We start from the raw sequence: 12,986 nt of genomic DNA, 5'->3' as shown, positions 1-12,986 counted from the left end.
AATTGGAAATTTTAAAATAAAATTTTAAAAACATGAAATATTTAGAGATAAATTTCGCAAAATATGGGAAAGATCTGTACACTGAAAACTACAAAGCATTTCTGAGAAATGGTTTTCTTTATGTTTCTTGTATTAGAGTTCATTGAACTTCTTGGATATATGGCCTTATAGTTTTCATCAAATTTGGATAAATCTCAGCCATTCTTTCCTTATATATTTTTTCTGTCTCTCCTTCCCCTTCCTGTCACTTCAATTACATAGATGTTAGACTGTTTGATATCTCGCAGGTCACTGAGACTCCATTCTTTTTTTCTCCCTCTCTCTCAATCTGTGCCTCATTTTGGATAGTTTCTATTGCCGTTTTCAAGTTCACTGATCTTTTCTTCTGCAATACCTTATCTATGATTCCTATCCTAATCAAAATCCCAGCAGATTTTTAAAAATAGATATTGAGAAGCTGATTGTAAAATTTGTATGGAAAACCAAGGGGCCTAGGATAGCTGTTAATCTTATCCATTGTATTTTTCATTTCTGTGATTCTCTTTTTCCTTTCTAGAAGTTTCATTTGGGTCTCTTTTATGTCTTGCGTTTCTCTCCTTTCCATATCTGCTTTGCTTTGTTTTTATATTCTCAAGCACATTTGTGGTAACATGTTTGTCTGAGTTCATCCTCTCTGTCGTTTCTGGGTCTGTTTCTGATTACTGGTCTTCTCGTTATGAACCGTATGCTCCAGTTCCTTTGCACGGCTGATAACTTTTTGTCGGGTGCAGGCATCGTGATTGCATCTTGTGTTCTGGACTTTGTGGAATTTCTTTCAATAGCACTTCCCTTTGTTCTAGAGCACAGTTACGTTGTTTAGGATAACTTGGATCCTTTCGAGATTTTTCTTTTCGAGACTCCTTGCCGTTAAGTTTGGCTAAGGAGGGTCCAGAGCAGCCTTTATTGTGGGGCTAGTTTGGCCCCAGTGCCAAGGCGCTACACCTGTGAGGGCTCGCCCACTGCCCTGTACGTGACAAGGTCTCCGCACTCTTGCTGGTGGAGACACAGACTGTTCCCAGCTCGGCTTGAGCTCCAGGTACTGTGCAGCCTAGTGTTTTCTGGTAATTCCTGTCACACACGTACAACTAACACTCAGCCAAAGGCTTGTGGAAACTTTATGCCGATTTCCAGAGCTGGAGAGCTTGTTTCCTCCCTCCCGTCAAAGTTCCCTCCCTCCCTCTCGTCTTCACTCTCTCCTCTCCTTCTCCTTTCCTCTCTCTCATCTCCCTGCCCTCTCCCCTTTCTCTGCAGTCCCCGCTTCCAGCACTGTGCCTGACATGTTCTGCTGTCTTGGCCTCCCTGAGCTCTAGTTTCTGTCTCCTTAACTCCGTGAGACCAGCGTCAGGCAGTAAGCTGGGGCAACTGTAGGGCTCATTCCATTTGTCCCTCTCTCAGCAATGACAGTGCTGCGCTGCCTGTTAACCAATGTCTGGAAACCATTGTTTTGCATATTTTGTCCATTTTTCTAGTCATTTAAGGTGAGAAAGTAAATATGGTTCTTTTTACTCCAACATAATTTTTTTTTTTTTTAGAATTCTTTTTGGTGAGGAAGATTGGCCCTGAGCTAAATCTGTTGCCAATCTTCCTTTATTTTTTTCTTCCCAAAGCCCCAGTACCTAGTTGTTATCCTAGTTGTAGGTCATTCTAGTTCTTCTATGTGGGATGCTGTCACAGCATGGCTTGACGAGTGGTTTGTAGGTCTATGTCTGGGATCCAAACTGGCAAACCCTGGGCCACCAAAGCAGAGCATGCAAACCTAAGCACTTGGCCATGGGGCCGGCCCCCCAACATAAACTTTTAGCGTACGTAATCTGTTGGTAGAGACGAACATCTTTATAAACATATATGTTTATTGAGGACAGATGCTCAATATTTTTCCTAACGAGGTGGCAGTCAACAAGTTTAGAGAATGTCTAAGGTAAAGGTGTACAGGTCCTTAGTACCTGTACAGAGTCTTTGCCGTTTGGGCCCTTCTTTTAAACTTTCACTGGAAATGAGTGTGTTGAATGTCCTCCTCCAGCCCCTGCCGTCTCCCCTTCCTCACGTCCCAAGTGTTGCGTCCTGCATTTTTCACTGAGCCAGTGCTTACTACATATGATAGCATCTTTCTGTGGGTCACATCATAGTCGTCGTGGGACACCTTTGTGGAATAACCATCATGTGTTGCTTAATGACAGGATGCTTTCTGAGAAATGCCTCGTTAGGTGATTTTACCATTGTGTGAACATCACAGAGTGTCCTTACACAAACCTAGATGGTGCAGCCCACTACACACCTAGGCTATGTGGTACTAATCTTATGGGACCACTGTCATTTTTGTGGTCCATCATTGACTGAAACATCTTCATGTGGCACATGACTGTTCTGAAGTTTTATTACTGTATTTTAAAGTTAATCTGTTGAAATAATTATCTTGTTTTGTTATATTCTACTTATGGAATATCGTACACAAGGAGGAATACTTTTTGATGTGTTTCTAACTTAAAGAGAATTGGTGTGGTTTTTTATACTGGTGGAGTTCATCGGAACTAGATCTTATTTGGCTGTTTAATTATCATAAAGTTTCCATGAGTAAATTCAAATTCATATGATAAACATAGCTTATAAGTTCAAGTAATCAAACACAGTTTTCTACAAGAAACATTCAAACAGACGTAGTTTACTGTAACAAACATTCAAAGCCTTAAATCACAAGTCAGCAGTCTCTGGAAGAGAACTACGAAACCTTAGAATGTGCCATAAAGTTCCTTGCCCTTTCTTGTAAATAACAATTCCAGCAAATATTTATATAGCCTTGACTTTGTTCTAAATGCTCTTACGTATATTAATTCCCTAGAAACTTGATTTTATGACGACAAGCGAGGGGAAAAGTTTAAATTTTCTAGTTACTGGTATGTAAATATTTGCTGTTTGTTTTTTCTTAATCTGTGTCAACAGAGGGTAACAGCTAACCCAGTGCTTTGTGTTCTCAAAGCCACTTGAGTCAACAACTTTATTACCCAGATGTCTTCCAAGGTTTCTCATTAATCGCAGCGAAATTTGAGGTCTCTGCTTTCGACTTGAATTGTATTCTGAGGTTTGAGTTAAAGAATTTGTGGTTTATAATTTTTAATTCTTATAGCTTATGCTTCAAGTGCTCTGTTTGAGTTTGAACCTTTATCCCATAATAGCTATAGGACTTTGGCCACGTTACTTAACTGCCTTGCTTCAGTTTCCTCATCTGAAAAATAAGGATATGACTAGTACCTGCCTCAGAGGACTGTCATGAGGATTAAATGAGATATCACCTGTAAGCGCTTAGAAAAGGGACCGCAGCTTGATAACTGCCCAGTAAATTTAGCAATGGTAGAAGTGGTACTTAATGGCTACGTAATGAATGATACAGTTGGTGGTTTGCCGTGCATTATTTACCCAAGCTCCTCCTCCTGGACATTTTGTTTATTCCTAATTCTCCACTATCATAAATAAAGCTGCAATTGATATGTATGTGCACATAGTTTTTTCCTTCCTTTGGATGATTTCCTTAGGAGAGTATCCCAGAAATGGGATGACTATCTCAAACACAACTGTTTGGAGAGAGTGAAAACCATGTCAGGTCGTCCTCCTCAGCTCCTTCTTTCCCTGCCACCACAGTGTCTCCTCCTCTCTTCTCTTACCCCTCCCTGGGGTATGGCAATGCCGAGGGAGGAGGAGGTAGGGTCGGGGCATTCTCAGGTGGGCACCCCTTATAGTGCATCTGCCTCCCTCCCACACCACCCAGCACTATCTAGGTGGTACGTGAATAAAATGTGGTCTCGCTCCTAGGGCCATTTGCATTTTAACAGTGGCTGAGACCCTAAGCCAAAGGAAAAGTGAGCTAATGGTGGCATACGAAACAATAAAGAGCAAGTTGGGATGGCATAAATCATTTAGTCTAGGGAGAGGAGAAGGATGAAGTGATCATCAGCTCATGAATCCGACCATTTCTGGCGTGGACCCATGCACAGGTCCAAGGCAGCACTCGCCAGTCTTTCCCCATCATGGCGCACATGGAAAGTGATAAAATTTGTGTGCCTCATCTGGGAAAACAGAGGACGCTGCCTGAGCACAGAGGTGCCCACCTGGGAGTCCCAATTGAGATTTGAAGGGATCAACATCTCAGCAAGCCTGTCCCATGGCAGGCACAGAACTGTGGATGCTGGGGCCTAATGGGTCTCAGAGACGCCAGTCTCTGCCCTGCCCCTTCAGTCATCTGTTTCCCCTCCCTGAAACACTGTCTCCATCCAGTCCTGCCCTGCTCCAATACCCTCTCCCTCTACCTGCCCCCATTCAAGGGTCCTCTGCTGGGCATTCAAGACCCTTCACAGCCTGGCCTCACCATGTGTGCAGTCCCATCTGCTGTTGCTCCCATTCAAGGGTCCTCTGCTCCAGCTGGGCCGTCACATCATGCCGCACAAACGCTGTTCGTTCCAGCCTCTCGCCTTGGCTCATGCTATTCCCCCTTCTTAGGATGCCTTCCTTTCACCTCCCTTTGAATCTTGTCCCTCTTCCAAGACCACTCCCTGATGTCAGCAGCATTTGCCATCTGATCCACTCACTCAACACTTGACCTTTTGGTCTCAGTTACCTTTTCATGTGTGCATGGCTTGTGTCCCCAACCAGACTGAGTAGACACTGCGAGGCATGGCAGGGCATGGGCTTTGGAGCCCAAGGACTGCCATGCTGCCCTGGGATTCATTTCCCCTTCTAGAAATATAACTCCTGGGGTGACTGTGAGGCTCACATTAGGCAACGGATATAAAATAACACGTGTATGCCGTGCATGGAGAAGACCCAGCCCAGGCAGGGGGCTGTCTTTCCTCTCTACGGCCCTGGTCAGAGGGAGGTCCTGGGTGGACACGGTTTACTAAGGATGTGAGTTCCAAGCACTCTTGGTCTCCCTGCAAGCCCCAGGACGAGGTGGCTGGTGTCCTGCCCACTCCCCATCATAGGTGCTGGCCCCTCAGTACTGCCCTCTCCTCTCACCACGTAGACCGCTTCTTGGAGCTGCATATGTACATGACCTCTGCGCTGGGCAAGAATGACATGAAGGCCATTGGCCTGCAGATGGCCCTCGACCTCCTGGCCAAAAAGGAGAAGAAGGATTCCATCACAGGCCTCCAGACACGCACCCAGCCTGGGCGGCCTGACTGGAGCAAGGTAAAGGCCAGCGGGAGCCCCTAGCCTGCAGGGACCCGTGGGGCTGAGAGCCTGAGGCAGCGGCTCGGGAGATTAGGGCCAAGCAGCTCGGGGCAAAGCATGAGGCCAGCATCCAGAGTCCAGCCAGGATCTCAGGGCTGGAAAGGGAGGCGGGGTGCCTACCTCCCGGCTCCATCACTAGCTCACTTTGTTCCATCATTAGCTTCCGTTTCCCCATCTATCAGAGAGGAAGTTAGCCTATATGACCTCCCAGGCCTCTCCCAGCCCTGACTCCCAGTGAGCCAGAGTCAGAAGGCCCGAGTGGAGAGGGGGAAACATCCAATCTTATCCCTTCTTGATACAAATGGGGAAACTGAGTCCCAGAGACACAAAATAGTTCCAGCCTTTCTATTTTATTATTATGTTATCGTCCCTGAGCCCTTCCATTCGGGGTGTAGTGTGTGCACGAAGTGACCACAAGGTGCCGCTTTCTGAACCGCTGTAGAGAATCCAGGCCTGGAGAGCAGCGGGGGAGCGCGATGCCAGCCGTGCTTGGGCACCAAGGGGGACTCTCCGCAAAGGCAATTCTCAAGCAGACTTTGGGATGGAAAAGGGTCCTCACTGGGGGGAAATAGCCTGACTTCAGGAAAGAGACATTTCAATGGAGGCACGTGGCCAGCCAGAGGTTTGGGCAGTGGGGTTCAGCATTCCGGTTGGGCTGTCATTGCCTCCTCGTGTGCGTCTGCCCCACAGACGCAGCTCCTTGAGCAGAGGTCCTGGGTCGTATTTCTTTCTGGCCCAGTCCCTCCCCGGGGTCTGGGTCAGCTTATAGGTTGAGCAAATGGCTGCTAAATGAATGGCTGCATGTTGGCCTCTCTGTTCTGAAGCCAAGCACTTGTCTTGGAGTTCCTCATGGGGATGGACAGCCATTGCCGCCGACCCGTTGTGTTGTCAGCTCAGGGGTTGGGGGTGTCACTGGGTGGGTCAGCAGCCCACCTCTCCTCCCTCTGCTCTCTCCCAATCCCATGACTCCAGGTGTTCCAGAAAGTGGCTGCCGAGAAGAAGGGCAGGGTGCAGGTCTTCTTCTGTGGCTCCCCGGCTCTGGCCAAGGTGCTCAAGGGCCACTGTGAGCAGTTCAGCTTCAGATTCTTCCAAGAGAACTTCTAGCCGCACCCCGCCAAGCTCTGCCCAAGCCCACATTGCGGGCCAGCTCAGTCGCATTGCTTCCAGTGCCCCACAGGGACCAGCCTCAGAAGACCAGCTGATCCTGCTCCACGCGGAACAGGAGGCCCCGGGGGCAGATGGACTTTCTCCAGAAGCTAAGGAAGAGAGCCGTGCCTTGCGCAGCGCTCCTTTGCGTTCTGGGATTGCTGTGGAACTGATCAGGCTGGTGCCGGTCGTTTCCAGGGCAACCGCTCCTCCAAAAGTCCTCGGAGGGAACCTTCCCCCTACAACGGCGGTCACAGACCTGCAGATTCATTCCAGTCATTTGGGAACTGCCCCCACCAACATTTTATTATGAAAATTTTCAAACATACAGAGAGTTAAAAGGATTGTACAGTGAACAGTGTTACCCACTTTCTAGATTCCTCAGTTAACATTTTGCTATATTTGCTTTATTGAGTATTATCCATCTATCCCTTCCTCCATCCATTCATCAATGTGTCTTATTTTTCTGATGCATTTCAAAGCACACTTTGCCACTCAGAGGAGCTTTCTTGAAATGCAGATTCCTGGGTCCTGCTCCCAGAAATTCTGATGCTGAAGATCTGGGGATGAGATCTGGAATGTGTATTTTATCCAAAACCCATTCCCATAGGGAGAGAGAAGCAGCATATTTTCCCACTTCTCTCTATGGCATTGTCTTCCTATCTATTTGTCTGTGTCCCTTTCCTTTCTCTCTCTCTCTACGTCTCTCTCTCTGTACCTCTCCCCTGTATGTGTCCCTCAGTGTCCTTCCATTGCTCTGCATGTCGGTTTCTCCGTTCTCTCCGTGTGCTGAGTCATTGGAGAAATAGGACGGAGGCAGCGTTGGTGTGTGTATTTCTCTGTAGGGGTCACAGAAAGGCCACGTTCCTGGAAATCAAGCAGGTTGCTACATGAAGCTCAGCTCAGCCACACCCCAGCGGGGTGGCCCTGGCACCCTCTCCGAGTCTGTTTCTTCATCTGAAAAATGGAACTGATGACATCCCCTGGTCACGGTTCTTACAAGAGTGAAATGAGACACGAGTAAAATGAGCTTCAGATTCTTCCAAGAGAACTTCTAGCCCCGCCCATCTAAGCTTGGCCCAAACCCACACTCAGGCCAGGACGCTCATCTTCCATCCCTGTGCAGCTCTTTATGGCTCCAGACGTTTGTGTCTCTACATCTTCTCTCTGCGTTGCAGCTCCCTCTATCTCTGTGTCCCAGCCTCTGTTTGCATCTGTCACTGTCTGGGCAGGAGTGGATGGTAGAGCCAGCAAGTACAAAAGCTGGAGAGCTCCTTGAAGGAGGAGACCCTTTGGGGAGGAGAGATGCTGGGGTGAGGGTAGGGCTGGGAGGGCTGGCCTCACCCCCTCAGATCTGAGCTAGGCATTTTCCATCTGCCCGTCACCATGAGCCCATGACCCCCACAGTTCCTGGGCATCCTCCGCCTTGCAGCCAGTCTTGCTAGGTTCTTTCTCTTCTGTAACAGTCTAAACACTCCTCCCCAAAGCTGCCTTCAGGGGGTTGGAATCAGGCACTTCCCAGTGGGACCGTAGTTTGTACCTTTCTTTTCCATGGGTTGGAAGTCCGTGGGGGAGAACAGGCAAGGAAGCTGGGTGAGAGCTGTGATGATGACACCACTTATAAAGAGCTGGGTAGCTAAGGGGGGAGCTGGGATGCAGCAGATGAGGAGGTATGTGCAGAGGATGAGCAGAGAGGACCGAGGGGAGAGTCCTGCAGGTGACAATGGAGCAAAGTTGGGTTGAAAAGTTCTCTTCAAAAAGAAGCAGTGAGAAAACAGAGTGGTGGATGGAGTTGAGGTGCACCTTGGGGAAGAGGGCAAAACACATCCTGGGGACTGGGACGGACAAACGATGGGACACAGGACATCTTATTCAAGATGTGGGAAGAGCAGGAGGAGAATACAAGAGGAAGAGGGGGACCCAGCTGTCAGCCCTGCTACGAAAGAGGTGACCACATTCCGTGGGGTGGGTAGAAAGGAGGAGCTAGGCATCCCCAAGCCTCTGCTGGCACTGGGAGCCCGCGTGTCCGGGAGGTCTTGTGTTGGGGGGCCTTCCACTCGTCATCGTGGTTAATTTCCAACAAGCCTGGGGCAGGCGCACAGCTCACATGGAGAAACTCAGACGTAGAGACGTTGAGTTCCCAGCCTGAGGGTCATACGGTGTTGGAACCCATTTCCTGCTGTTGAGTCTGCGTTTTCCCCTCTTCGTGAGACTTGGGAAAGCCTAGAATAAAGCCTGTTACTACCTGGAGTGCAGCAGTAAGCTAAGTGGGTATCCCAACAGGGCTGGCAGAGCAGAATCTGGTTAGCAAAGGACTTCACACACACACGCACACACACGTGCGCACACACACACGCATGCACACAGAGTTTACATTCTGTCCGGTCTCTGTCCACACTGCCCTAAAATACTGGAGCCCTGGTCCACAGTCCTCTGCTCTCTCATAACGCATTTCCACCAGTCTCCCACTCCCATATGCAAATAGCCCACTGTTCATTTAGAGTTTTATATTACATGGGGGAGGAGAGGTGGAAGAACTTCAGCACAGATTCTAAGATCCATCAAGGGCCCACATGTTTGACTTGGGACCACGTGGGTCCTCAGGCTTTCTCTCCAGACGTATTCCAGTTGTTGCCCACTGGGGGGCGCTGAAGAATCAGGGATCTCGGTGGGTTTGTCTGCTGGGACAGAGCCTGGTTCCCGAGCCGCAGGGAGTCAGTCCTGCCAGAGAGGACCATGCCCCACGCCGAAGCTCCAGGTCCAAGGCAACACCTCCAGGCCCAGTCTGGGGCAGGACTGTGAAGTTGAAGGAGTTCGTTTTCAAGATCAGAGTTTCTCTAGCTGCCTGCACCTCGCCCTAACACACAAATGCACTCACAACCCCGATACCCCCTTAGACACACACACATACACACACACGCACGTACACACATCCCTTCCTTCCCCGTACCCAGTGGCCGGCTTCTGGGCTTCCCTCTTGTGCATCTGCAAGGTCAGAACAGGCCAGGCTCTGGGAGAGTTTGTGGGTCCAGGCTTGGCCACCTCATATCATCATAGGTGGTGGGATCAAAGATATGGGTGTACAGATCACTCAGTGTGTTCATCTGGATGTTTTCCAGATGTGCAGGTGGGGTCATCCTGCCGTCAACAAGAAACAAATGCCTCCGTATGGCTGGCTGACTTTTCTTTCACCCAGATGTTGGCAATGCTGTAGACACATCTGGGCTCAAGATGGCTGAGACCGCCACACACAAAGAGAACAGAGAGGGGCACAGGCAAATGCAGAAAAAGGGTGATTACATGGGTGTGTGCCGTCCTCCTCCATCAGGCTGTGAGCTCCCCAAGGTCAGGCCTGTGGCCCCAGAATCTGGAACAGAGGGAGGGGCAATGGGCCTAATCTGGGTGTGAGTTCCCACCTGGCCAAGGAGTTACTTCAATGGAAGTATCCTGGGAGGGGTGCTCTGTGGATAATCGTCATGGCATCTGGGGAACAAAAGCACACACGCACGCCCACTGAATGAATCGGTTTGCCCAGCTCCACCGCTGCTCTGCTGTGGCGACAGCTCTGACTGGGACAGCAGACATTAGAGAAGAAATGACGAGGCAGCCCCCTCCCCCGTGAGCGGCACAAGTGCAGTCTGTCAATACACTGAGAGCCAATGGGCGATCCTGGGACGGGAGGGTGACACGGACAATATTGAGAAGTGTCACCCCCTTGCAGGTCGAGGTTAGGGAGGGATTAGAGACACCAGCCACCTAGACTGGCTCCGGACAATCACCTTGAAGATGTGCAGCGGAAAGCCCTTTGCCCTCTGCATGAGCCTCGGCCCCAGTCAGCTGTGTGACCTTAGATATGCCATGTGACCTCTCTGAGCGCTCACCTCCTCAGCTATAAAATGAACAGATGAAGGAGGCATGTGTTTAAACACGAGTTTATGCATAATCACTTCTTAAAAGATACACAAAAATAAACTTATTTGATCTGTTTGCCCTGGAGACTGGCAATGGAGGGCCAGGAAGGAAAGGATTTTGGATTTTGGGTGTTTTTTTACTTTTAATTTTCTATCTCTCTATAAAGTTTGAACTTTGTTTGATAAGAGTTTATTAGTTATATATTAAAAAGAAACCCAAAGTAGAATGTTAAGCAAAAAAACCAAACAAATCAAGTTTTGATCTGATCCTATTCACGTAACAAAAATTGAACAGTGTTTGCATATTGTGCATGGGATCAATAGATAGAAATGCGCTGGAAGAGGGTCAGAAAGAGACACACCAGTTTCCAGTGGTCACCATGGAGGAGGTAAGGGAGGACTTCAGCACTTTTCTCTTTTCCGTTTCATGTATTTATGAATTATCCATGTAATGTTTCACAGTATGTAATTTTTACACCATGTACATCATGTATTATACACGTGATGTTTTACTTTTTTATCTATATACTTATGTTATGGCCTATGTAATTTCTTTAAAAGAATTTAAAAAATGGAGAGATTGTCTGAAGTGTCGTCTAAGATCCCTCATATTGATTAGTTCTCAAATGAAAGTGTTTCAGACATTGCTAGGAGCACGGGACCGGCCCCTCCCGCTGGGGGCGCTCCCCTGCCTCATCTGAACAGTGAGGCTGCTACAGTGCCAATGTGCAATATGCAAAGTTGCCCTAAATGGGCTAAGTACTAAAATAAAAGGCCCCTTCCAGGCCCAAAGCGGGTCCAGAAAGACTGCAGAGGCCATGGGCATCCAGGGGGAATTGTGCGCACGGGGCTGCACCCAGCACCAGCCCAGCCTCACTGTCCAGACACCTCAGGGCACAGTGTCTCTGCTAAACAAATACTCCTGTCAGCCAGCCTTCCTGACAGATTGATGCATCTTTTTATGATCTGTCTTTACAATATGATGACTCTCTCCTTTTAAAAAAAAGATTAATTCAGACAAGACATTTATTTTATAGGGAAATCCATCCCAGGGGAAAAAATACTCAAGCTGAACGGCAGAGATGGCTGGAAGGAGACTTGACTCTCAAGGAAGCTTCCAGCCGCCCAACCTTAGCCATGCAGCAATGGCCCCAAAGAAGCCACCCTGATCCTACCCACGGACAACTGGGGCCATCTTGAATCATGCCAGCGTGGCAGGGGTGAAGAGGGTGCATTTTTTGGCAAAAGAAAAAAGTTCTGAGGTTCGCCTAAATTTGGCTGGCTATGAGTTTACATACACAGATTGAGCTTTCTTTAAATAACCCTGAAGAACATTCAAGGGAAATGAATTATTGGCTCTGCGTCTCTGTGACTGGAATAGTGCTACCACCTAGTAGGTGCTTGGCAGTGTTTCATGACTCTTTCCACCGCTGTGATCCCTCTTTTGGCTGGTGGCACCAGGAGGTACCCTTGACTCCTCTGTCTCCCCCATCCTCCTCCCTCAGCCAATCGCCAAGCCATGTCAACAGGACATTCCACATATTTCTCAAACGCATTCCCTTCCCCGTTGGCCCTTCCTTGGTTCAGTCCTTAAATTGCCTTTTACCTGGACTATTGCAGTAGCCTCTGGACTGGTCTTCCTTCCTCCAGCCTCTCCCAGCTCCAGCCCATCCTCCGCATTGTTGTGGATCTGATCACACACCTTCCTGCTGGACAGCTCTCCTATTGCTGTTGCCAAACTCCTGAGACTGTCGCACAGACCTCCCCATCATAAGCACTAGATTCAGATCTATGATCAGTATTATTACTGGCCCTTCCTTGCCTCCCGTGTCTCACTCTTCATGCTCTAAGAACGCCATATAGCTTAGAGTTGCCCTCGAAACCTCATGCAGTTTCACACCTTCAAGCCTTTGCCTCTGCAACGGCTGACATTCGGAGCACCCTTCCCCACCTTTGGATGGAGGTTTCAGAACATTTTATCATCAGCCCATCTGTGAAGACTTGCTTGCTGGTCCCTGTCGTCACAGAATAAACAGCCTCCGTCTGTCCGTCTGACTGCATCAGCCCTGCTTCTGCTACAGCATCCACCACAGGTGTTGTATTTACCTATTTACGTGTTCGTGACCTCCTTGAGGCCAGGAACAGTGTCTACTGTCTTTGCCTCCCCAGCGCCTGGCCCATCTCTACTGGATGATCAGTGAGACTGCTGGTGAGCTGATGTGGCTCACTGGAACCCCCTGCCCCGTTCCTTTCCCTCCCTTCTCTGCTGCTCCCCTTCAAGGGTGAGAAAACCCCAAATCCTGCAGGCAGACTGGACCAGCCTCCCATGTGGATGGAGTGGGCAGCTGCTTCAAGGGACCTCAGGGGCCCTAGAGAGCTTCCCGTCTCCCCCCACCTCCCACACTTGCTTTTCCTCTAGGAGCAGAGGTCAGGGGTAATATAGAAATCCTAGCGGCAGAGGTGCACTCGGTCTCCAGCTCCCTCTGTAAAATGAAGAGGTGGGGCTCATGGTCCCTTGTGCCTTTGACACCTCCTCCTCCTCTTTCTCATTCTTCTTCCTCTAACTCAAAAGAGATGAATGACTTAGAAAGAGCAAATGAATCAGAAATAGGGAAAGCAAAAAAAGAGAGTAATTTTGCCAAGTTATTATTCAACGGAGCTCTCTGGGAC

At 48.8% G+C, this 12,986-nt stretch overlaps 1 protein-coding gene across 2 annotated transcripts in view; it reads left to right on the top strand.

Moving 5' to 3' along the window:
* The window catches only part of NOX5 (NADPH oxidase 5), a 39,766-nt gene extending 28,874 nt beyond the window's left edge, over nucleotides 1-10,892 (top strand). For both annotated transcript variants that reach the window (XM_070269687.1, XM_001495665.7), the window contains 2 exons: nucleotides 5,051-5,217; nucleotides 6,232-10,892. In XM_070269687.1, the coding sequence (XP_070125788.1) occupies nucleotides 5,051-5,217; nucleotides 6,232-6,363 (299 nt within the window). In that variant the 3' untranslated portion in view covers nucleotides 6,364-10,892. The remainder of the gene's footprint in view (nucleotides 1-5,050; nucleotides 5,218-6,231) is intronic.
* The last annotated feature ends 2,094 nt before the right edge of the window (nucleotides 10,893-12,986 follow it).

The sequence above is a fragment of the Equus caballus genome, chromosome 1, assembly GCF_041296265.1.
Source record: "Equus caballus isolate H_3958 breed thoroughbred chromosome 1, TB-T2T, whole genome shotgun sequence".
NCBI classification, from domain to species: domain Eukaryota; kingdom Metazoa; phylum Chordata; class Mammalia; order Perissodactyla; family Equidae; genus Equus; species Equus caballus.
This window is presented reverse-complemented; position numbering and strand designations above follow the sequence as displayed.